We start from the raw sequence: 25,713 nt of genomic DNA, 5'->3' as shown, positions 1-25,713 counted from the left end.
TGATACTTTGACATTTAATAGCCCAACGCTACACTGCAGACAAGCTCACGCTGAATCCTTTGTGTCAATTTTATCCGACCTATTCTAAGAAAAATCTAAAAAAAGTTAGTGTGTCAAAGTAAACCACGACAAAACACTACTAAAATTTACCAGTCCTCGCATTTCAATGAAAGAAATCCAATCCACCACCATAAGAGTTAAATTTTTTCGGTACTCCAAAGAAGTTTAATTCCTTACTGTCATTTCAAGTATGTTTCATCTCATTCGAAGACATGTAAAAAAAGTTGAAAAATTATATCATGTTAAAAAAAATAATAATAAAAAAATAAATAAATAAAAAAAAATGGGGGGGGGGGCGCAAAAAGTTGGAGGAAGGGGGTGCCCTTCGAGTTTGGGGATAGGGGACCTTTGGGGGGTTGATGTCTCTGCTGGTTAGGGTCGTTGGTGCTAATGATTCTTGATGGTTCGTACTCACATACACCTTACTACTTGATTTGCAAGGATTTCTAAGGTTTGTTCTGAATTTCATGATTAAAATTCTTTTCTTGCCATCTACATCTCTCTTAGTATCAACTTTTTAGTATGCCACAACGTTAGACTCTATTTTAAACTGACAACACTGTTCAAACGCCACTTGTGTATTATACAGAACACATCGAAAAAGTAAAGCTATCCATTATTAAAATTCTTTTCTTGCCATCTACATCTCTCTTAGTATCAACATTTTTGTATACTATAATGTTAGACTCTATTTTAAATTGACAACACTGTTGAAACGCCACTTGTGTATTATACAGAACAAATCGAAGAAGTAAAGCTAGGTCAAGTCATAAGACCATTTTATTATCGTTAACCATTTTCATGGATTGATATTGCTCCAAATTTATAATAAATGAGTTATGAATTAACATGCTCTTCAGGGTTACCTTAACTGCTAATCACTTTAACTCTTTTTTTCTCCATCTTCATACGATCCAATTTGCAAATGTTATCTAGCTCTTTTTTTCCTTATTATTCAAATAAGATCGTCCGTACAGTCCAATTCCCGAATCCCTTATCCCTTTTTGCAAATGTCAATCAAACAATGCTTGATTGTAGCATCCATGAAAACATGGAGTTGAAACAAACATCTGTAACAAGCCAGATTTCAAGAGCCAGTGGGGAATCCCTGCTTGTACTGCTCGCTTTTTTGCAATGTGCACGTGGAAGGAACATGCATATTCTTGTACAGTTGATATCAATAACAAAAAGCCAGTCTGGTTGTGTTATATAATCTCGACTATACTCTCAAAACATGTTGGACCACCAAAGCATGTAGTTTCAAAGCGTCTTTAATCACTTCATAGGTTTTGCATGCTTTTTGCAATGCGCACGTGAAACTGTGTGAGGGAGTACTGACTCTCTCTGAAATGGTGTCGAGCATCAAACAACTAGTATGGGAATTCCTAGAGCCTCATGCAAATAGCATGGTAATTCCTAGGGCCTCGATAGAAGTATAACATAGCAATCTACTTACGATCACCCTTGTGAATAAAACAACAAAAAAAACAAACACGCATCTGTGATTTTTTTTTCTGGTAAAAATTACAAAATTCCACATTTTTGCAGATATGAGCTTGCAACACATATAGTAGGGTCTTTGATACGCTGAATTTGATGGTGTGATTTCCATTAAGATTATGTGACTTCAGTCTCTTACCACGAAGTGTTCGATTACCCATCAAAATCCAAACAAAGATCATTGAAATAACGATCGTTTTTTCTATGTCATCAAAAGTATTGTACTTATAAAATTTTACAACTTCATGAAATATAATTAAACAAATAGAAAGCGTTTTCCAACTAAAGTAAGGAGCAAGTTTAAAACTTAAAACAAATATAAATTACTCTGTATATAAGGGGGACTCTTCCCTTCTCAACACCTTGCTTATTAAAAAAAGTTTGTTAGTGCTTTGAAATTTTTTTTCTCAATTGCAAATTTTATTAAAAAATTTGGAAAAAAAAGCCAAAATTCACAGTAAAGAGTAAAGAGCTAAGGGGGAGACAATCCCCTTCATACAAAGAATAGCCTGTTCAAATAGGTTTCAAATCTGTTCCTTGCTCTCAGTTGAAAATCTGTTTTTTTTTTTTTTAGTTTCTGATTGTTTTCCAAATCATACCCAGGCCTAACCAAGATATAATTTGAGGGGCCTGTCCCTTAATTCCCGGGTTAATTACTTTTAAAATTTTGTAAATCAATTACTGTACGTTGATTAGTACCGTCCTACGTTTAAATTTGCAATTTCAATTTTAGATAAATTTGAATATACTTAAAAAATTGGCGATGAATAGTAATTTAGGTGAAAAGCCCTTGTTAATATTACTACTAAAGGATTTTGGTTGGATGAAAAGGAGTAGTATTATTTTGGTAGTAGGGATGGGAATTCTGCGAGACTTCTGATTTTCAAACAGTTCGTGGAAACGAACAGTAAGTAAGGAGATACACGGCTCAATAGTAACCAAAACTCTAAAAACCGGAGTTTTGATACCAATAGATACATCAATAGAATCAGATTTTTATGCTGATCTCAAAAATATAAATTTCATTAAGTTTAGTCTTACCCACCAAAAGTTACGCACCTGAGAAAATTTGCCTTATTTTGAAAAAAGGGGGAAACAACCCCTAAAAGTCATAGAACTTTAATGAAAATCACACCATCAGATTCAGCGTATCAGAGGACCCTACTATAGAAGTTTTAAGCTCATATCTTTAAAAATGTGGAATTTTGTATTTTTTTGCCAGAAGAAAGATCACGGATGCGTGTTTGTTTTTTGTTTGTTTTTTTTAATTCCCCAGGGGCGATCGTATCGATCCATTAGTCCTAGAATATCGTGAGAGGGCTCATCTGAACGGAAACTAAAAGTTCTAGTGCTCTTTTTAAGTGACCATAAATTGGAGGGCAGCTTGGCCCCCTCCCACGCTCATTTTTTTTCCCGAAGTCACCCCATCAAAATTTTGAGATAGCCATTTTGTTCAACATAGTCGAAAATCTAACAAATATGTCTTTTAGGATGACTTAATCCCCCAAAGTTCCCGGGGGAAGGGCTGCAAGTCATGAACCTTGCCCATTGTTTACATATAGTATTTGTTAGTGGAAAGTATACACACGTTTTAGGAAGAATGTTTTTTTGGCGGAGGCAAGGGTCGGAGGAGGGGGTTCCGGAGTAGTATTTTTCTATGGAGGATATTTCCTTGGGGGAAGGGGCATTTCTGTGAAGGGGGCGCCGGATTTCCCAGCATTATTTAAAATACGATCAGAAACTAAATAAACAAGTTTTTTCAACTGAAAGTAAGGAGCAACATTAAAACTTAAAACAAAACAGAAATTATTACGTATATGAGGGGGTTCGCTCCCTAGTCAATACCTCGCCCTTTACGCTAAAGTTTTTTTTAGTACTTTCAAAAGAGCTATCTATTCTAATTAACCGGCCTTTGTGATTCAGGGGTTTGTGATTCGAACAAAATTCGAATTTTAGCGTAAAGAGCGAGGTATTGGCTAGGGGTAAACTCCCTAATATACGTAATAAAAACATACAAATATAGAAGTTCGTTACGTAAGTTAATTCGTAAGTTATGTCATAACAAAATTTTGAGAAAGCCATTTAGCCAAAACAAGTAAAATTAATATGCAAATTTCATTCTAATTATTCATATACAGTGAGCCAAAATCAAAGCTGCATTAATTCAAAAACGTTCAGAAATTAAATATAAAAAACAAGTTTTTTTAAGTGAAAGTAAGGAGCGATATTAAAATTAAAACGAACAGAAATTATTCCGTATAAGAAAGGGGCTGTCCCCTCCTCAACGCCTCGCTTTTTACGCCTAAGTTTGACTCTATCACGCAACTTTATTTTTTAAAACAATAAGAAACTTTAGCGTAAAGAGCGAAACGTTGAGGAGGGGACAACCCTTTTCATATACGGAATAATTTCTGTTCGTCTTAAGTTTTAATGTCGCTCCTTACTTTCACTTAAACAAAACTTGCTTTTTTTCATTTAATCTATGTAACTGAATTCATCACAACCTCTACAATAAGATTTTCTTATCGACAAATACATTAAATATTTTTTTTAAATACATTGAAGCACTTCATATAAATAGAAAAAAAAATATATTACCATTGAAATTGCTTAAAACTAAGTTCCTAGCAGTATTTCCATCCCAAAGAAATTTCATGGCGGGGCTGAGGATGACCTTCCTTGCCTTTTCCACCTCTGTGCTGGTAGATATGAGAATGTGAAATATTAACTTTATAGCTAAACATTTTATTTAATTCCTACTCCTCCTTCCTCTTTCAACATTTATCTGAAGCCTCATGAAGAGTAAGCAATTTGTCCATTAAAATGTACGTTTGTAGGAATCTACCCTATCCCCACTTAAACAATGACTCAAACCCCCTCATTATTGCTGATACACACTTATACATCACCAAACGTAGCATAATTTCATTACAAATAAAGCGAATCAACTTGATTCAATCCAGTACTACCACCGTGTGGTAGTACTCTGTTCATTTTAACTCTGTTCAACATCTGTTCATTTTCAGCTTGAATTATTATTTCAAAATATTTCTGCTATTTTTCATTTTGATTTCAGTTCATTTTGGGTTCCATTTATTCATTGATAGCTAATCTTGTTATTTTGATTTTTGAATTATGACTTGACTTTCTTTACATTCGTCATTCTTTTAGTACAGTCCGTCACTTATTTGAAAACCTAAAAAAAGTAAGATTTGGGGTTTTTACTTTTAGCAGTAGAGAATCTGTGTCCCCGTAGCAGACCTCTACTTGCCCCTTCTCCGGCCACTGTACCCTAGCCACATTGTAGTAGAATTCTAACATGAGCTTTTTAGAGATCTCCAAGATCGCACTGCCTGCAGCAATATTTTTATTCAGGACAATGCGTCTTTTTTTTCTATTCAATAGTACCATGTCCGGACCAATGATCGGGAAGGAAGTGTAATTTGGATCGGAAATAATTCGAGCACATTGTTTGGGATCGGTCACGACGTCACAACGATTCCTATTGCGAACACTTGCACACATTTTGCCAAAAGCCGAATTCAATATGAGCTTATAAATTTCTTTTTAGACTTTCGTTTGTGCTTCAGAACGTTTCTTGACAGAAGTGTCAATAAACGTTTTCAGATAGGGTTTTTGGCTAATCTGGAAGGCTCTGTGAACCTTTGTGACGTTGAAACCGTTGTTGCACATCCATTTGAAAGCCACATGATGGACAACAATATTTTTTTTCGGCAGAAGGTTAGCAGTAAGTTTTGTTTTGACGGTGACCAATGCAATTCGTCCTCCTCGACTAAACGCCTATTGCGGGTGCTCAAAGAGTCCCTAGTCACAGGTCTACTACTGATGAACGGAAAAACAAAATCCTTTACTGAATCGTGAAGGTCAACTGGTATCTCCCCATCAATTTCAAAAAACCATCCAACCGGCCAATTCTCCTCAACACTGTAAATGTTGGGGAAATGGGGAACTTGAGAGTCATTGAGCCATTTATAGTCACCGCAGGGAAGCGCATAATGGGACATGGCCAAGGGGTAGAGAGAATTAATGTCAAGGAAAACTGCAACTAAATTTGTTCCCGTCTTCTCTCCAGTGGGATCGGTTTCCAGAATACAATATCCGTGAAAAACAACCCCACTGATCATTGTCTACTTAAAGTAAAAAGATTGATTAAATCATTCAATAAGCAAGATTTTTTCCCTGCATTTACTTAGGATGATTTCCCAAAACCGAATATAAAATGAATAATAAAACCTCAAATAAGGATTTAATTCCCCAAAGATTTTGTCCATATTTTTCACATTATGTCTAACAAAGTTAACACATAACTTAACAAATACAGCTTGCATAGGTCAAGCCCATTTTTACTCTCTATTTCTGTCCACACTTTCTTAGCGGAACTGTTTTCATCGGGCGTGAATCTCTAACAATTCATACAAATGTAAAACGATTTGATTGAGGGACTTGTTTTTCCTCGGCGAATGCTAGATAGGAAATACAATTCTCCTAAATAAATTTACCCACGACCGTTAACAAATTATATAAATCAATTAGGAATTGTTGCTTGAGAAGGAGGAAAGCGTTGCAGCCGTCATCGTTTTTCTGTACTTGAATTAATTCACTCAATGATTTGTAGGAATCTAAAAAGCAAATTTTATTCGTTTACTCAACGTCGTCTTCAACATATCTCCACATAAATTCCAAAATAAGCAACTTTTCTGACGATTTAGGAATGATTTTGTAGGAAAAGCTGTCTATCACCCATGCATCATCTACTGTTCCATTTCTTTGAAGATGTGCCATTGCTGGTAGCACATAATTCAGATCGTAGTTAGAATTATGTATAAAAACCGGAAGAAAGAGTTGCTGTTTAATTTTTAAATTACATGAATTGTGAGCCCACCCCCGAAAGTTCCTTTTTCCCGTTGAATTTGGGTCAATAAGATGATTTTGATCCTGGACAGCGTCTTTTGGGGGCAAGAACACCCCTACAAACCCAACAAATTGTCCCCTTTTCTAGTGCCAGTTGCTCCTTATCTGATGAAGACATTGGGTAGTTGGTGTGACGCAATCGTGAAATTGCACCGTTTGCTGTTTTTATTAAAGATACCAATAACTTCTCCATGCGACCCTCCTCATCCATAGCCAAAAAAACTCTTCCAGCTGTTTTTTATTATTGGAATCGCGACGAGCATGCGCATAGAAACACGCAACTAGTTTGTGTTCCTCGACTATTTGGCCTTGATGGGTCCAATATCTCCATCAGTCTTGATTCACAGTCTAAGCATACTTTATCAACTTGTAGCAGGGAATTTTTGAAGTTTTTAAATTGTAAAGTATCTTTGCCTTGTGTCGGAAATTTAATTCTTTGATTACCATGAAGTTTGCAATATCTCATGTGATCTGAGAATATTCACTCAGATGTGAATGGGGAAAAGTACATGAGGCAATAGTGACGTTTCCCTTTCTGAATACCTTGGGATAAGAGTCGACTTACTGCCGTATCGGTGAAAAAATGATCATAGGAATTTACATCTTTGAGAGGCTCATAAATAAACCAAACCCAATTTTTAACATTATCTACCAACTGAATATAAAACTCCTTTTTTATTTGGTTTCTTTCCCCCATTTACAAATTCCGTGTCATACTGGAGAACAACCACCCCTAACCCGAGATTTTCGTTTGCTTTTTCAAATATGGTTATTTCTTTTAAGGACACCGGATACTTTCCCTCTAAACAATCCAAATGTACTTTAGGGAAATTTTCACCACCATTAGGCCTACGTGCAAGTCCGTCGAGATTTTTCATTGTAGACTCATTTTTTAATGTTTTATGGACTGCTGCTAAAAACGTATATTTGAAGCATTGCAGCCCCGTTTCAAAATTGAAACTTTGAACCCCCTTGGTAGCCGACAAATCTTGGTGGCATTTTATTTTGTTACCCCGCCCTCCCCTTAAAATAAAGTTTTTTTTTAAATCTACTGAGATTCAGATCCATGTGTTCAATGTATAAAATGGTGGACCCACTTCCCCTCTCACTAAACGTGTCCAAAGTCAATATTAATTTATTAACCCAGTTGAAAAAGTTATCCTCAAATTCATTTAGACCAGGGTAAAAAGTTTGATTGCCTGTTGAAAAATAAAATTAAAAAATGACTCCAGAAGTTCTCTTTTGTAAATAAACTCTTTGGTTTACTGACGCCTTAATCCCCCTTGACCCCCCATGTCTGAGTCAGTATCTCTAGCAGTGCTCGAATTCGGTCGATGTAGGTATGAAGAAAATTTACAGTGTCTGTTAAAATAACGCTCCCGTCAACCATATTTTCTTCGGGAGGATTAAAATCTACCCTATGTGTTTGTAAGTGACCTAGAGCAGACTCTAACAAATAAAATTCACGTAGTTCCGGGGAAGTGCCACTATTTGCATGTCCTGCACCTATTTGTGCAGGACCCAAGTCATTAATTATAAAATCCTCGTCAAAAATGTCCCCGGAGAAAATAGGTCCAACAGCTTGCATTGTTATTTTTTCATTATTACTGTTATTACTTTCTCTATGAGTATCTTTAAGCAGAATGGTGGGGGGTGACATGGAATAGTCAATATGACTACCCCCAGTATGTCCTGTTGCAATAGACAAAGATCGCATAAGGTCTTCTTGGCCTGTTAGTACGTATTTCAAGGTGTTTGGGGACAGCTGATCAAGCCACCCTGTATTGTCCTGTGATGGAATTTCTTTATGAGGACCCGGTTCAGATGCACTAGTAACATCCCCTAAATGCTCACGCATATTTCAATGTCACAATTTAAATCGTCTAGTCTAGCCATGTCCCCAAAACAATCATTAAGAAAACCTCTATGCCACTCCATATTGTCTAGAACTAATGAAGTTTCGTCTCTAAACTCCATTGGTGATGCTAGAATTGGTTCAAGTCCAGTAAATGCTGATGTTTCATGACCCAATGGCGCGGCTATTTCATTAATTTTAGAAAAAGGTTTTATTTTCTATTGAAATAAGCATTATCAGTTACTGTCATGTCCTGAATATTAACCGACATTTTTCCATACCCCACAAACTCATTCCTCCTCCTAGAATTATTTAAATAAATACTTACCCCCGTCTCCCACAGAATCGAAAAAAATCAACTCAATAATTGTTTTAATAGCTCATTAAAAAAAAATTGACTCTTTTTTTCCTACAAATCTAGTCATCCATAAAAAATAGAGATCAGATTCCTTTTCATACAAATCTACTCGTTTAATGTTGTTTTTTTTTAATTGGATTCTTATTTATTAAACAAATGCATAATAAATTACGAATTTTTGCTTATAGCATTATTTACAGAACAAATGCATAATAAATTACTAATTTTGTTGGTAACACACAACAAAATAGTGAAATTCATTACGTTGTTATTGAATTTGCAATATTCATTATACTATCTCAATGAATTATCAGGTAGACAGAAAAATAAGCGGCGCATGCACCGCTCACACACACACACACACACACACACACACAAACACACAACAAAAAAGTGAAAATCATTACGTTGTTATTGAATTTGCAATATTCATTATACTATCTCAATGAATTATCGAGTAGACAAAAAAATAAGCAGCGCATGCACCGCTCACACACACACACACACGCACACATGCGCACACACTAACACACACACACGTATGTGCACACACGTTCACACACACGCACACACACACAAGAGCACACACGCACAAGCACATCGCAACGTTTGACTAATAGCAATAACATATGGTAAAAAAAAATCAACTCAATAACTGTCTTAATAGCTCAATAAAAAAAAATCGACTCTTTTTTTTCCTACAAATCCAGTCATCGATAAAAAAAAGCCATAAAAATAGCCTATTTTCAATGTGTAGTCTGTTAAATTTAAGATTTTCCAGAGTAAATGATAAAATTGAAACTGTTAAGTCCCGCAATTCTTTATTATACAAATTAGAATCTGGAATTATGTCTAGCGGTACAATTCTCAGTCCTTCAAATTGACTTGGGAAAAAGAATCATTAGCGAGAAATAATATTTGAAAACTCACATTTGGATTTGCACCTTGCATGTTGAGGACTGTAGGGGCCACATTATTCCCAACTTGCATTGGTCGTGAAGGGCTCAGTAATGCTTGATGGGGGGTAACTTCACAATCTTGTGGATCAGTAACGTTATGAGCTATCATCCACTCTCTTTTCAGCTTTCTACCCGGCTGTAGAGGGGTTGGCACGGGTGGGTCTTGGGCAGGCAGCACCGGTCTGGAATGGACGTGGGTTGCCCCCGATGGGCTATCTATCTCCACTTGTTGCATTGGAGTAATGCCATTAGCCTTAGCCTTCTTTTGAGGAGGAGAGTAATTGTAGGAATTTTCTTCCTTAAAAAAGAAGAAAAATTTAGCTTTAAAAAACGATTTCCCTTTTTTACATATAAATTACCCTCTAAAGTTTATTCTGAGGCTTGTAGTGTTAAAACTATTAGCACTTTAGAAATATTTAAAAAGGCTTCTAAAGTCAAATTTTTAAAAATTTGAGTTTGGGGGGGAAGGGGGATTTCAAAAACATCTTCCCATAATATAATTTGCCCTATAAAGTCGATTGTGATATTTGTAGCACTCTATGTCTTAGCGCTTTAGAAATAATTAAAAAGGCTTCTAATGTAGAATTTTGGAAAATTTAAGTTTGGGGGGGAGGGGGAAGGGGGATTTCAAAAACATCTTGCCATAACATAATTTGCCCTATAAAGTCGATTCTGATATTTGTAGCACTCTATGTTTTAGCGCTTTAGAAATAATTAAAAAGACTTCTAATGTAGAATTTTGGAAAATTAGAATTTGGAGGGAAGGGATATTTCAAAAACATCTTCCCATAATATAATTTGCCCTATAAAGTCGATTCTGATATTTGTAGCACTCTATGTCTTAGCTCTTTATAAATAATTTAAACACCTACTAAAGTAAAATGTTTGAAAATTTTGAGTTTGGGGGGAAGGGGGATTTTAAAAACATCTTGCCATAACATAATTTGCCCTATAAAGTCGATTCTGATATTTGTAGCACTCTATGTCTTAGCGCTTTAGAAATAATTAAAAAGGCTTCTAATGTAGAATTTTGAAAAATTTGAGTTTGGAGGGAAGGGAGATTTCAAAAACATCTTCCCATAATATAATTTGCCCTTTAAAGTCGATTCTGATATTTGTAGCACTCTATGTCTTAGCGCTCCAGAAATAATTAAAAAAGCTTCTAAAATAAAATTTTGGAAAATTTTGAGTTTGGAGGGAAGGGTGATTTCAAAAACATCTTCCCATAATATAATTTGCCCTATAAATTCGATTCTGATATTTGTAGCACTCTATGTCTTAGCGCTTTAGAAATAATTAAAAAGGATTCTAAAGTAAAATTTTGGAAATTTTTGAGTTTGGGGGGGAGGGGGATTTCAAAAACATTTTCCCATGATATAAATTACCCCCTAAAGTCAATTCTGAGTTTAGTGTACTATTCTTTAATTAACGATTTTAATATCAATTTTTTTAGTATACCATAACGCTAGACCCTATTTCAAATTGTCGACATTTTTCAAACATCACTCACGCATCGCATTTCAAATGCTTTACTCTGACCTACTCTGACCATAACAAGAATATGTTTCTCAAGGAAATCATTGGCACTGTCCTTAAATATGGGGTATTAATAACAATTCCAGATACTGAACATGTAAAAGGTTGTTTGGTAATTGTCACTCTTGCTAACAGGATAAGACACAGATGCCTTTAGATAGACCGGAAAAAGACGAAATATCTTAAACACACATTTACGAAAAGAGACATTTTGAACGAGATAAGTAAAATAGCAGAATTATGCTCGTAAACAGACCAAAGGAGGTAGTGTTTTTGTTTACATAATAGAAAAAAAAGCGTACTTTGCTATTTATATCCAATATAATCATCATATTTTTGGATTTGTATTGTTGGCGGGGAGGGGGGGGCATTTGCCCCTGAAATTTGACTTTACTGGTAAAATGATTTTTATTTGGAAATAAATTAAGAAATTCAGTAAACTATACTCACGTTGACAATAGAAGTATCCATTGTTTCAAAGTTAAAAATATTCAATGTACTTTCTACGATATATTAAAACATAATGAAAATTAAATCGTAATGTATGAACATTTAATACAGAATCTCAAGGACGAATGAAAAATGGACGTTGGCTCGAAAAACACTCTGGTTGAGTTACATAATTTCGTGCATACTCCCAAAACATGTTGGACAACTTTATACCGTGCCAACTTTAAAAAAAAACCAGTCTGATTGAGTTATATAATTATGACCATACTCTCAAAACATGTTTGACCACATTATACCTTGCCAACTTAAAAAAAAAAATGTCTACGTCAAACTGTGTGAGGGAGTTCTGACTCTCTTTGAAAAGGTGTATAGGTCTCGTAGAATAGCAAGGTAATTCCTATATGTCTCGTAGAAACGAAAGGTACTACTCTACTCATATAAAGAAATTTCGTATATGGATTCTGGAAAATTCACCCAGTGTAAAATTTATTCTGAAAATTCCCCCCTCCCCCTGAAAAATATATTCTCCATTGAAAATTCTCCCAGCAGAAAATTCATCCTCCCCTCCCCACCCGAAAAATGTATGCATAGTTCCCAATAACAAATAAAACAAAGAGCGATTTTTATAACTTAAAAACGTTTCCCCAGGGACTGTAGGTGGTCATTTTATCTCCAAAGACATAGTTATTGGGCCTTTGAACTATGCTGAAGAAAAAAACTATATCAAAATTTTGATCGGACGATTTTGGGAAAAAAGTGACATGGGATTGGGCTTAGTTGCCTTCCAATTTTGTTGTTCACCTAAAAAGAGCACAAGAATTTTTCATTTCCATTAGAATGAGCCCTATCCCGACGTTCTAGGTCCACTGGGTCAATATGATCACCCCTGTGGATGAACAACAACAAAAAATAAACACGGATCCGTGATTTTTTTTTTCTGGTAAAAATTACAAAATTCCACATTTTTGCAGATATGAGCTTGCAACACATATAGTAGGGTCTTTGATACGCTGAATCTGATGGTGTGATTTCCATTAAGATTATGTGACTTCAGTCCCTTACCACGAAGTGTTCGATTACCCATCAAAATCCAAACAAAGATCATTGAAATAACGATCGTTTTTTCTACGTCATCAAAAGTATTGTACTCATAAAACTTTACAACTTCATGAAATATAATTAAACAAATATAAAACGTTTTCCAACTAAAGTAAGGAGCAAGTTTAAAACTTAAAACAAGTATAACTTACTCTGTATATAAGGGGGACTCTTCCCTTCTCAACACCTTGCTTATTAAAAAAAAGTTTTTTAGTGCTTTGAATTTTTTTTTTTCAATTGCAAATTTTATTAAAAAATTTGGAAAAAAGCCAAACTTCCCAGTAAAGAGCTAAGGGGGAGACAATCCCCTTAATACAAAGAATAGCCTGTTCAAATAGGTTTCAAATCTGTTCCTTGCTCTCAGTTGAAAATCTGTTGTTTTTTTTTTTATTTAGTTTCTGATTGTTTTCCAAATCATACCCAGGCCTAACCAAGATATAATTTGAGGGACCTGTCCCTTAATTCCCTGGTCAATTGCTTTTAAGATTTGTAAATCAATTATAGTACGTTGATTAGTACCGTCCTACGTTTAAATTTGCAATTTCAATTTTAGATAAATTTGAATATACTTAAAAAATTGGCGATGAATAGTAATTTAGGTGAAAAGTCCTTGTTAATATTACTACTAAAGGATTTTGGTTGGATAAAAAGGAGTAGTATTATTTTGGTTGTAGGGATGGGAATTCTGCGAGACTCCTGATTTTCAAACAGTTCGTGGAAACGAACAGTAAGTAAGGAGATACACGGCTCAATAGTGACCAAAACTCTAAAAACCGGAGTTTTGATACCAATAGATACATCAATAGAATCAGATTTTTATGTTGATTTCAAATATATAAGTTTTATTAAGCTTAGTTTTACCCATCAAAAGTTACGCACCTGAGAAAATTTGTCTTATTTTGAAAAAAGGGGGAAACAACCCCTAAAAGTCATAGAACTTTAATGAAAATCACACCATAAGATTTAGCGTATCAGAGAACCATACTATATAAGTTTCAATCTCATAGCTTTAAAAATGTGGAATTTTGTATTTTTTTTTTTGCCAGAAAAAAGATCACGGATGCGTGTTTATTTGTTTTTTGTTGTTGTTTTTTTATATCTCCAGGGGTGATCGTATCGATCCATTAGTCCTAGAATATCGTGAGAGGGCTCATCTGAACGGAAACTAAAAGTTCTAGTGCTCTTTTTAAGTTACTATAAATTGGAGGGCAACTTGGCCCCCTCCCACGCTCATTTTTTTCCCGAAGTCACCCAATCAAATTTTTGAGATAGCCATTTTGTTCAACATAGTCGAAAATCTAACAAATATGTCTTTTAGGATGACTTAATCCCCCAAAGTTCCCGGGGGAAGGGCTGCAAGTCATGAACCTTGCCCATTGTTTACATATAGTATTTGTTAGTGGAAAGTATACACACGTTTTAGGAAGAATGTTTTTTTGGTGGAGGAAAGGGTCGGAGGAGGGGGTTACGGAGTAGTATTTTTCTATGGAGGATATTTCCTTGGGGGAAGGGGCATTTCTGTGAAGGGGGCGCCGGATTTCCCAGCATTATTTAAAACACGATCAGAAATTAAATAAACAAGTTTTTTCAACTGAAAGTAAGAAGCAACATTAAAACTTAAAACAGACAGAAATTATTACGTATATAATATTTTTTTTTTGACCCACTAACAATTATAAAAAAAGTTGAGTAGCAAAAGAAAATAAAAAGTAAAGACATACAAAAACAAAACACATGCAAAACAATATCGTTATTGATACTTTTAAATCAATTAGCTTCTCAGGATTTTAAATTGATTGCAAATTTGTCCTCTTTGGGGTAAAGTGATAGTTTTGTGCCTTAAAACCGCCTAAACTGTAACCCAACCTCCACTGCTATTGTGGCGTCTTCCCCCCCCTCCTCTAAAATTTTCTGTCGGTGCCCTTGATATTTGTTATCTATTTTGATCCATTACATAAAATTTCTTAGCAAAATTTTTGAAAATGGGCTTGCTTTATAATCTCTTTTGTAACTGTCAAATTTCAACAGATGTTTTTCGTGTAATGTTAGCGGCATCTGTTCATTTTCAGCTTGAATTATTATTTCAAAATATTTCTGCTATTTTTCATTTTGATTTCAGTTCATTTTGGGTTCCATTTATTCATTGATAGCTAATCTTGTTATTTTGATTTTTGAATTATGACTTGACTTTCTTTACATTCGTCTTTCTTTTAGTACAGTCCGTCACTTATTTGAAAACCTTATTTTTTGGAAGAGCCTTTTTTAAATCTGAATGTGCACAGGAATCAATACGGCCGCTCTTTTAGTCAGAGTAAACTACTAGTGGACTTTCAACGGTACTTTTAACTTAAGGCGTGAATCTTTAAGCGCTATGGCAACAGACCACGTTATGACAGACAACGTTAACTAGCATGGTTCCTTAAAACTAAGCGTTTAATTAAGTTTAATTAAGCCTAATTAAGTTTGAAACAATATTTCAAGTTGTATTACAAGCAATCAATATTTTTGAAATATAGCTTGAAATATAGTCCAGTCCCTTTCTTAAGTCTAGTCCTTTCAAATCTATGGAAAACTAACTAGTAAATAATTGATTTGATTTGTAGTTTCAAAAGACTGCTTAAGCAAACTAAATGATTTAATTCGGTCCCAATTTCTAAGGCTTTGTCTCGTGCATGGGGCTCAATTTAGAAAAGTTTAAAAATTAGAGTCTTTGCATTGGTGATTAAAAAATCACTAATAAAATAAAATAAGATAATAAAATAAGATAAAATAAAATAAGAATCTGACAGTAGAAGAAAAGTGGGAGAAGAAGAGTGTTCAGGCAAAGAAATATTTTATAAAATTCCAGAAAATATACAGAATCTCAAAAATTGAAATTCAGGATTGAAACTTGAAAAAAAAGAACTAAAATGACCATGCTAAAAATCAATAAAAGGAAGGATATTACACATTCCCGGGGGAAAAAGAAACTAATTTGAAAGAAAAATAGTCAGGCAGTTTGAAGTGGAGGATAGATTCTCGCCCATAAATTTTCTTTTTCAGCATTTAAATAAGAAAATTGAGATCTGAAGGTAAACAAATAAAAGAAATGAGAGCTAAATATCATAGGCAGCGCAATAGCACTGCCTAAGTAAAGAACGATGTTGGCACAATGTATTATTTATTTAATTTTTTGGTTGGTTTTAGACCAGGGCACTTTGTATAAGAGGATTTGTCATAGAAACTTGGAAAACACCTCATTCAATTGGTAATTAGAAGGACTTGTGCCCTTTTTAATAGTCGAAAGTTATTGGAAGGCAACTAACACCCTTTCCATGCCCACCATTTCACGAAATACATCCAATAAAAATTTTGAGATAGCCATTTTGTTCTGCGTAGTTGAAAGATTTAGAAATTATGTCTTTGAGGAGGAAATCCCCCCCAGAATCCTCAGGGCAATGGTTGCAATTTATGCCCAAGGGGGCATATGAGTTTTTTGTTGAAAGCGTTGTCGTAGAAACTTTAAAAAGTAATCATTGAATCGAAAATTCAAAGGGCTAATGCCCTTTTTATAGTCTAAAGTCATTGGAGGGTAACTAGCCCCCCTCTCACGCCCACCATTTCCCAGAACACATCCAATAAAAATTTTAAGATAACCATTTTGTTCAACGTAGTTTAAAGTTCTGGATATTAGATGATTGAGGATGAAAAACCCCCCACAGCACTCAGGGCGAGGGGTGTAAGTTATACCCCGGGGAATATAAGGTTTTTATAGAAAGCGTTGTCGTAAAAACTTCAAAAAGGGCTCATTAAACTGAAAATTAAAATGGCTAGTGCCTTTTTAAATAGTTGAAAGTGATTGGAGGGCAACTAGCCCCCATCAGAAACGTCCACAATTTCCCCAAACGCATGCAATCAAAATTTTGAGATATCCATTTTGTTCAACGCGGTTGAAAGTTTTGGAACTTAGGTCTTTGAGGATGATAGCCCCCTCAAAACCGTCAGGGCAAGGATTGTAAGTTATGTCCTAGGGGCATATAAGGTTTTTACAGAAAGACTCATTCGATTGGAAATCAAAAAGACTAGTGCCCTTTTCAATAGTCAAAAGAGATTTGAAAGCTTGACATTTTTATAGTAAAGATCGATGTGGGTATAATGTATTATTTTTTGTTATTGTTGTTCTCTAGAGCAGAACACTTCGCATCGAAGGAGTTGTCATAGAAACTTCAAAAAGGGATCATTTGATTGGAAATTGAAAGGACTAATGCCCTTTTTAATAGTCGAAAGTGACTGGAGGGCAGCTAACCCCCCTCTCATTCCCACCATTTTCCCAAACACATGCAATCATAATTTTGAGATAGCGATTTTGTTCAACGTAGTTGAGAGTTCTGGAACTTATGTCTTTGAGGATGACCGATATCTCCAACACATCTAAGGGCAATGATTATGAGTTTTGCCCTTGGGCCTGGGCTTGAGTTTTTAAGGAAAGAGTTGTCACAGAAACCTCAAAAAGGGCTCATTCAATTAGAAATTGAAAGGTCTAGTGCCCTTTTTAATAGTCGAAAGTGATCAGAAGATAACTAACCCCCTCTCATGCCCACCATTTCCCGCACACATGCAATCCAAATTTTGAGATATCCATTTTGTTCAAAGCAGTTGAAAGTTATGGAAATTAGGTCTTTGAGAATGATAGCCCCCTCACATCCCTAAGGGGAAGGGCTGTAAGTTATGCCCTTGGGGCATGTAAGGTTTTTATAAAAAGTGTTGTCTTAAAAACTTCAAAAAGGGCTCATTCGAATGGAAATTGAAAGGGCTTGTGGCCTTTTGATAGTAGAAACTTATTAGAGGGCAACTTTTCCCCGTCTCACGCCCACCATTTCCCCAAACATATAAAAGCAAAATTTTGAGATAGCCATTTTGTTCAACGTAGTTGAAAGTTCTGGAACTTATTTTTTCGAAGATGACAAAACCCCCACACCCATCAGGGTGAGGATCGTAAGTTGTGCTCTTGGGGCATATAAGGTTTTTATAGAAAGCGTTGTCGTAGAAACTTCAAAAAGGGCTAATTCACTTGGAAATTCAAAGGACTAGTGCCCTTTTTAATAGTCGAAAGTGATTGGAGGGCAACTAACCCAAGTCTCAGGCCCGCCATTTCCCAAAACACATCCAATCAAAATTTTGAGATAGCCATTTTGTTCAACGTAGTTGAAAATTCTGGATATTGGAATGCTAGTGCCCTTTTTAATAGTCAAAAGTGATTGGAGGGCAACTAACCCCCGTCTCAGGCTCACCATTTCCCAAAACACATCCAATCAAAATTTTGAGATAGCTATTTTGTTCAACGTAGTTAAAAGTTCTGGAACTTATGTCTTTGAGGATGACAAACCCCCAACACCCCTTTGGACAAGGATTGTAAGTTGTGCCCTTGGGGCAAGTAAGGTTTTTAAAGAAAGTGTTGTCATAGAAACTTCAAAAAGGGCTAATTCAATTGGAAATTGAAAAGACTAGTGCCCTTTTTAATAGTCGACAGTGATTGGAGGGCAACTAACTCCCTCTCAAGCCCGCAATTTCCCATACACATGAAATCAAAATTTTGTGATATCCATTTTGTTAAACGCAGTTGAAAGTTTTGGAAATTGGGTCTTTGAGGATGCTAAACCCCTCACAACCCTCAGCGGAAGGGTTGCAAATTATGCTCTGGGGTCACATAAGGTTTTTAAAGAAAACGGTGTTGCAGAAACTTAAAAAAGGGCTCATTCGCTTGGAAATTGAGAGATCTAGTCCTCTAGTCCCCTCAATTGAGAGATTTAGAGACCTATAGAAGGCTTTGCCGTAGAAACTTCAAGAAGGGCTCATTCAATTGGGAATTGAGATGGCTAGTGCCCTCATTAACAGTCGAAAGTGATTGGAAAGCAACTAGCCCCCTTTCACGCCAACAATTTATCCAAACATTTCCGATCAACATTTTTATATTACAATTTTGTTGAACGTAGTTGAAGGGTCTGGAAACTAAGTTTTTGATTATTACAACCCCTACCCCCTTACAGCCCTTAGGGCAAGGATTGTAAGTTATGCCCTAGGGGTATATAATATTTTTATAGAAAAGTGTTTTTGTAAAAGCTTCAAAAAGGGTTCATGGGATTGGAAATTGAGAGGGCTATTGTCCTTTCTAATAGTTGAAAGTAATCAGAGGGAAAATCACCCCCGCCTCATGCCCATCATTTCCCCAAAATTTCCGATCAACGTTTTGATATGGCCATTTTGTTCAACGTAGTTGAAAGGTCTGGAAATCATGTCTCTTAGGATTACGACCCTCCCCTCCCCCATAGCCCTCAGGACAAGGATCCTAAGTTATGTCCTTAAAGCATATAAGGTTTTTATAGAAAGTTTTGTCGTAGAAACTTCAAAAAGGGCTCATTCGATTGGAAATTGGAGTGGCTAGTGCCCTTTTTAATAGTCGAAAGTGATTGGAAGACAACTAGCACCCCTTTCACGCCCACCATTTCCCCAAATACATCCAATCAAAATTTTGAGATAGCCATTTGTTCAGCGTAGATGATTTTCATATAGAAATTATGTTTTCGAGGAGGACAATCATCCCCAGCCCTCAGGGCAAGGGTTGTAAGTTATGCCCTGGGGGCATATAGGATTTCTATAGGAGGCGTTGTGGAAGAAACTTCAAAAAAGGCTCATTTGACTGGAAATTCAAAGTGCTAGTGCCCTTCTTAATAGTCGAAAATGATTGGAGGGCAACCAACCCTCTCACGCGCACCTTTTCGCCAAACACATCCAATCCAAAATTTGAGATAGCCATTTTGTTCAAAATACTTGAAAGTTCTGACAATTAGGTCTTTGAGGATGACAACTCCCCCCCCACAGCCCTCAGGGCAAGGGTTATAAGTTATGCCATGGGGGCATATAAGATTTTTACAGAAAACGTTGTCGTAGAAACTTCAAAAGGGGCTCATTCGATTGGAAATTGAAATGGCTAGTACCCTTTTTAATAGTCGAAAGCGATTGGAAAGCAAATAACATCCCTTTAACGCCCACCATTTATCCTAACACATCCAATCAGAATTTTGAAATAGTAATTTTTTTTCAAAGTAGTTGAAAGTTTTGGAAATTAGGTCTTTGAGGATGGTAGCCCCCTCAGAGCCCTCGGGGCAAGGGTTACAAGTTATACCTTTGGGACATATCAGGTTTTTTATTGAAAGCTTTGTCGTGGCCATTTTTTTAGATAGCTATTTTGTTTAACGTAATTGAAAGTTCAGGAAATTAGGTCTTTGGGGATGACACCACTCTCACAGACCTTAAAGTAAGGGTTGCAATTTATGCCCTGGGGGAATATAAGGTGTTAATAGAAAGCGTTGTCGTAGAAACTCAAATGGGCTCATTTGATTGGAAATCGAAAGGACTAGTGCCCTTTTCAATAGTCAAAAGAGATTTGAAAGCTTGACATTTTTATAGTAAAGATCGATGTGGGTAAAATGTATAATTTTTTGTTGTTGTTGTTCTCTAGGGCAGAGCACTTTGTATCGAAGGAGTTGTCGTAGAAACTTCGAAAAGGGCTCATTCTATTGGAAATTGAGAGATCTAGTCCTCTAGTCCCCTCAATTGAGAGATTTAGAGACCTATAGAAGGCTTTGCCGTAGAAACTTCAAGAAGGGCTCATTCAATTGGGAATTGAGATGGCTAGTGCCCTCATTAACAGTCGAAAGTGATTGGAAAGCAACTAGCCCCCTTTCACGCCAACAATTTATCCAAACATTTCCGATCAACATTTTTATATTACAATTTTGTTGAACGTAGTTGAAGGGTCTGGAAACTAAGTTTTTGATTATTACAACCCCTACCCCCCTTACAGCCCTTAGGGCAAGGATTGTAAGTTATGCCCTAGGGGTATATAATATTTTTATAGAAAAGTGTTTTTGTAAAAGCTTCAAAAAGGGTTCATGGGATTGGAAATTGAGAGGGCTATTGTCCTTTCTAATAGTTGAAAGTAATCAGAGGGAAAATCACCCCCGCCTCATGCCCATCATTTCCCCAAAATTTCCGATCAACGTTTTGATATGGCCATTTTGTTCAACGTAGTTGAAAGGTCTGGAAATCATGTCTCTTAGGATTACGACCCTCCCCTCCCCCATAGCCCTCAGGACAAGGATCCTAAGTTATGTCCTTAAAGCATATAAGGTTTTTATAGAAAGTTTTGTCGTAGAAAATTAAAAAGGGCTCATTCGATAGAAAATTGGAATAGCTGGGGCCCTTTTTAAAAGTCGAAAGTGATTGGAAGGCAACTAGCACCCCTTTCACGCCCACCATTTCCCCAAATACATCCAATCAAAATTTTGAGATAGCCATTTTGTTCATCGTAGTTTATTTCCAGATAGAAATTAAGTCTTTGAGGAGGACAATCATCCCCAGCCCTCAGGGCAAGGGTTGTAAGTTATGCCCTGGGGGCATATAGGATTTCTATAGGAGGTGTTGTGGAAGAAAATTCAAAAAAGACTCATTTGACTGGAAATTCAAAGTGCTAGTGCCCTTCTTAATAGTCGAAAATGATTGGAGGGCAACCAACCCTCTCACGCGCACCTTTTCGCCAAACACATCCAATCCAAAATTTGAGATAGCCATTTTGTTCAAAATACTTGAAAGTTCTGACAATTAGGTCTTTGAGGATGACAACTCCCCCCCCCCCACAGCCCTCAGGGCAAGGGTTATAAGTTATGCCATGGGGGCATATAAGATTTTTACAGAAAACGTTGTCGTAGAAACTTCAAAAGGGGCTCATTCGATTGGAAATTGAAATGGCTAGTACCCTTTTTAATAGTCGAAAGCGATTGGAAAGCAAATAACATCCCTTTAACGCCCACCATTTATCCAAACACATCCAATCAGAATTTTGAAATAGTAATTTTTTTTCAAAGTAGTTGAAAGTTTTGGAAATTAGGTCTTTGAGGATGGTAGCCCCCTCAGAGCCCTCGGGGCAAGGGTTACAAGTTATACCTTTGGGACATATCAGGTTTTTTATTGAAAGCTTTGTCGTGGCCATTTTTTTAGATAGCTATTTTGTTTAACGTAATTGAAAGTTCAGGAAATTAGGTCTTTGGGGATGACACCACTCTCACAGACCTTAAAGTAAGGGTTGCAATTTATGCCCTGGGGGAATATAAGGTGTTAATAGAAAGCGTTGTCGTAGAAACTCAAATGGGCTCATTTGATTGGAAATCGAAAGGACTAGTGCCCTTTTCAATAGTCAAAAGAGATTTGAAAGCTTGACATTTTTATAGTAAAGATCGATGTGGGTAAAATGTATAATTTTTTGTTGTTGTTGTTCTCTAGGGCAGAGCACTTTGTATCGAAGGAGTTGTCGTAGAAACTTCGAAAAGGGCTCATTCGATTGAAAATAGAAAGGGCTGATGCCCTTTTTAATAGTCGAAAGTGATTTGTAGGCAACTAATCCCCCCCACGCCCAAAATCCCATTTGCCCATTATATTTAAAAACTAAATGTTGCTTCAAGATTAAATCAAAATGCACTGTGTTAATGCTAATTCCCAATAAGGCATCTCAGTAGTATCCCAAGAACGACTGAGGGTATTATGCTCAATTAACATAAGTTGGGCTCTGAACCCCTATGCCTTCCCAAGGCCAGAACATAATTTGCACTTTACTGAAAAAAATACAAATGAATGTGCCTTTTCAATTTAATATACATATGCTGATATATAGTAATCAAAATGTTAATATTATTTGACTTATTAAATTTATAAAAGTAAAAACATTTAAATTTGTTTCCGTAAAGTGCAAGTTATATTCTGGCCTTGGGAAGGCATAGGGGGTTTTGAGCCTAACTTATGTCATTTTCTGCTCGTTTTGAGTCTGATTCGGTTATTTATTATAATTTCTGTTCGTTTTGGGTTTCATTTATTTATCGATTCTGATTTGTGGTAGTTTCACGCTTGGTAGATTATTTACTTTTCTTTGAAAAACTTTTTTTGTGGGAAAAGTTTTTTAACCAATTTTAAGTAAAAAACGTTTCTTCTCTTTACTGCTTCACAACACCACAATAAAACCAAATTAATAGCTATTTAAAAAAGGAGATCAATGCTCCAGTGGCCCTTTGTTTTGAAAACTGCATGAATAATTTCAGTTCTAATCGTCTTAGTTGATTAGAGAAAATGAGTTCTTATTGAAAAAGTGAAGGATAAACTCATTCTCAGAAAGTATTCTAAAGAAAGGGTATCAGAAAGGGTATCTAAAGAAAGGGTATTCTAGTATCAGAAAAGTTGATTAGAGAAAATGAGTTCTTATTGAAAAAGTGAAGGATAAACTCATTCTCAGAAAGTATTCTAAAGAAAGGGATTCCAACAAAAAAATTTCAGTTTTACAATATTAATTGAAAATACTGGGTAGAAATACTGGAAGAAAAATTTTACTCGGTTGTTAAAAATTTAAAATACAAAACATTATTTATTGAGGCAATTTTTAAATTGTTTTCTTTCAAAGTTGGAATATTGTGCCAATTTTGTAAGTCACATATAAGCTCGTCTCGTAAATAGGACACTGTTGGGGAGAGTCGTGTAAGAAAAGTTGGGTGCTGAGCTAAGAGACAAAGTTTTGCTTTTTTTTGTAATGAATGATAATCATTTGAAACCAAAAAAATGTAATTGTTCCGCTTAAAGATAGAGATCACAATTTTGATTAAGGTAGTTTGGGTGTGTGATATATTTTCGACTGGAAAAAGCTTGTTTATTATTAGATCGAACAGTAAATTGTCCACAAAATGTGGTGTGATCTCTCTTTCTTGGGCTATAATGAAAATAAGGTTGAGACAGGTAGGCTAGATTATATGGATGAAGGATGACAGATTTCCAAAGATTGTTATTTTTGGCCACCCATATGGGGCAGAAGTAAATGTAGGTCTTCTTGGAATTGGGTAGGAAGGGGTCATAAAGACGGCTTTAAAAGAAATTCAAACTTCCTTAGAGAGTGTGATTAAGTGAAATTTTGCGTTGAACAGAGTGGAGGCGGTGGGTTTGCAGCTTTGTTGGCCTTAGGTGGCTTGATACTTCAGTTGGCAGTTAGAAGTAGTGACAGTAATCATTACGAAAGCTATTTGAACCAATTAAGCAATAAATTGCTGGATATCTGCTAATAAAAATATTCTCTGTGAACATTTGGTTGTTTTTCATAATCTGGGTGTTGCAAAATGTCAAATGTCAAAACGTTAAACCAGGTCGGAATAAAACGAAAACTGGAAACGCTGATGTAAGGTATACTTTCATTTTAATTTTGACAGAGTAAACAGCTTTGAGTTGTTTGGAGGTTGACTGAAAAATACTTTGTTTTTCGTATCATACGAAGCTAATATACTTCCCATTAAAGCTAAAAAGCATATTTCAGGAAAGGATAATATTTAGATAGGGATTCAGAGCAGGTTTCTTCTCCCGGTAGTTTTTTCCTGCCTCATGGAAGTTATGATTTTTTTTTTCTTTTGGTATGTGGGCACCCTGAAGCTCATTATATAGCCCCCTCTTTACCTATGTTTCTTTCTCTATCTTATTCGTCTTACTCTCCCTAGCTTTTATCTGTCTCTCTTTTCCTTATCTCTTTCTTTATCCCTTTTCTCATTTATTTCTCTCTTTCTTCTTTAGCTTTAGTTTTATCAAATGTGGTGATCGTCCTTAGAAAACTGCATAGTAATGCCCTGCTTGATTCTCAGTATTGCTATCAATAATAAATGAAAAATATGTATATTTTATACTTTATATTATTGTATAAATAAAATACGCGAATCATGCCCTTAGGTAAAAGGTACCAAAGAAAACATTACAAAAAGCTTCACATTCAGCTCCATTCTGACGCCTGAAGTATCCCAAGCAGACGTCTTTGAACAATCTGGCGTTAAGGATTTGATTGACAAGGCTGTTGATGGGTTTTCTTCTACCATATTCTGCTATGGCCAAACAGGGTCTGGAAAGACACACACTCTCACAGGACCTCCTCATTTGGTAAGTTAATTTTCCAATTTTTTTTTTCTTAAACACCATTAGGATGTAAAAACTTTTTAGGAATTACTGGATATTAGAACCGAAAGATTACAGATCGCAGAATATAATTTGCATAGAACCGTACGATTATATTTTCTATAATCGTATGGCTTTTACGATTAGTGTTTTACACAAGGGATCTGTGAAGTTTATTTTAAGGATACAGATTTGTTTATTATATTGTAAATGGGGATTGTGGAAGTTTTACCAGTATCATCGCCACGGCATATAGTAACTATAAGTTATTACAATTAAAGCATATTTTTAGAAGTCGCTTTTCTGGTTTATGGTACCAAATTTAGCTTACTTAGCTGCCTGATTCTCTGAGGTTCGTCTCTTACTATTCCACTTCTTATTTTTACTGTTATTTACCTCTTATTTACTTCTTATTATTCTTACGTTTGCTGTTCCTATCATGGTTGCAGCGGTAGCGGCAACCTAGTAAGAGACGATCACGTCCCATACTAAGAGATAAAATAGTCCTGACTTCTTAAAATATGTATATAACCCTGCTCCTGAGTTTTCTGGCTCTACAAATAATTCTTACAAATTCAAAGCCTTCCCATCTATTTTACCCCGAGGAGTGTAGATCAAATGGGCACCTTCGAAAGCCATTAATGTCAAAAATCTTAAAACAGAGTCAGTAAGTGTAGACTGAACAAAAAAAATGAATGTAAAACTTGTTGGATAAAACACAAAAAAATGCTTATATAAAGACATATAAAACTCATGAAGGATCTTTTTGGGGAGTATTGAACTTTACTTTTCTTTTGTAAAAACAAAACTATTTTGGGAACAATTTAACGAAGAATAAAAATAGTTGGTGTAAATGTTAATTTTAAGAAATTTAAAAGAAAATATTTGAAACAATGAAAGTTAGGATAGGGGCAGGTTCTCCCCTGTCTGCCTATTCGTATAACCTTTAAGCAATTATGAAA

General features: G+C 35.6%; 1 protein-coding gene across 1 annotated transcript in view; it reads left to right on the top strand.

Annotated features, from left to right (window-relative positions):
• The window catches only part of LOC148954502 (kinesin-like protein KIF17), a 186,284-nt gene that overhangs the window by 36,739 nt on the left and 123,832 nt on the right, over positions 1-25,713 (top strand). The window contains exons 4-5 of the mRNA XM_089086301.1: positions 11,118-11,312; positions 24,533-24,736. Of these exons, the coding sequence (XP_088942427.1) occupies positions 11,118-11,312; positions 24,533-24,736 (399 nt within the window). The remainder of the gene's footprint in view (positions 1-11,117; positions 11,313-24,532; positions 24,737-25,713) is intronic.

The sequence above is a fragment of the Artemia sp. Qi Xiang Cuo genome, chromosome 3 (genome assembly GCF_049724085.1).
Source record: "Artemia sp. Qi Xiang Cuo chromosome 3, ASM4972408v1, whole genome shotgun sequence".
NCBI classification, from domain to species: Eukaryota; Metazoa; Arthropoda; class Branchiopoda; order Anostraca; family Artemiidae; genus Artemia; species Artemia sp. Qi Xiang Cuo.
This window is presented reverse-complemented; position numbering and strand designations above follow the sequence as displayed.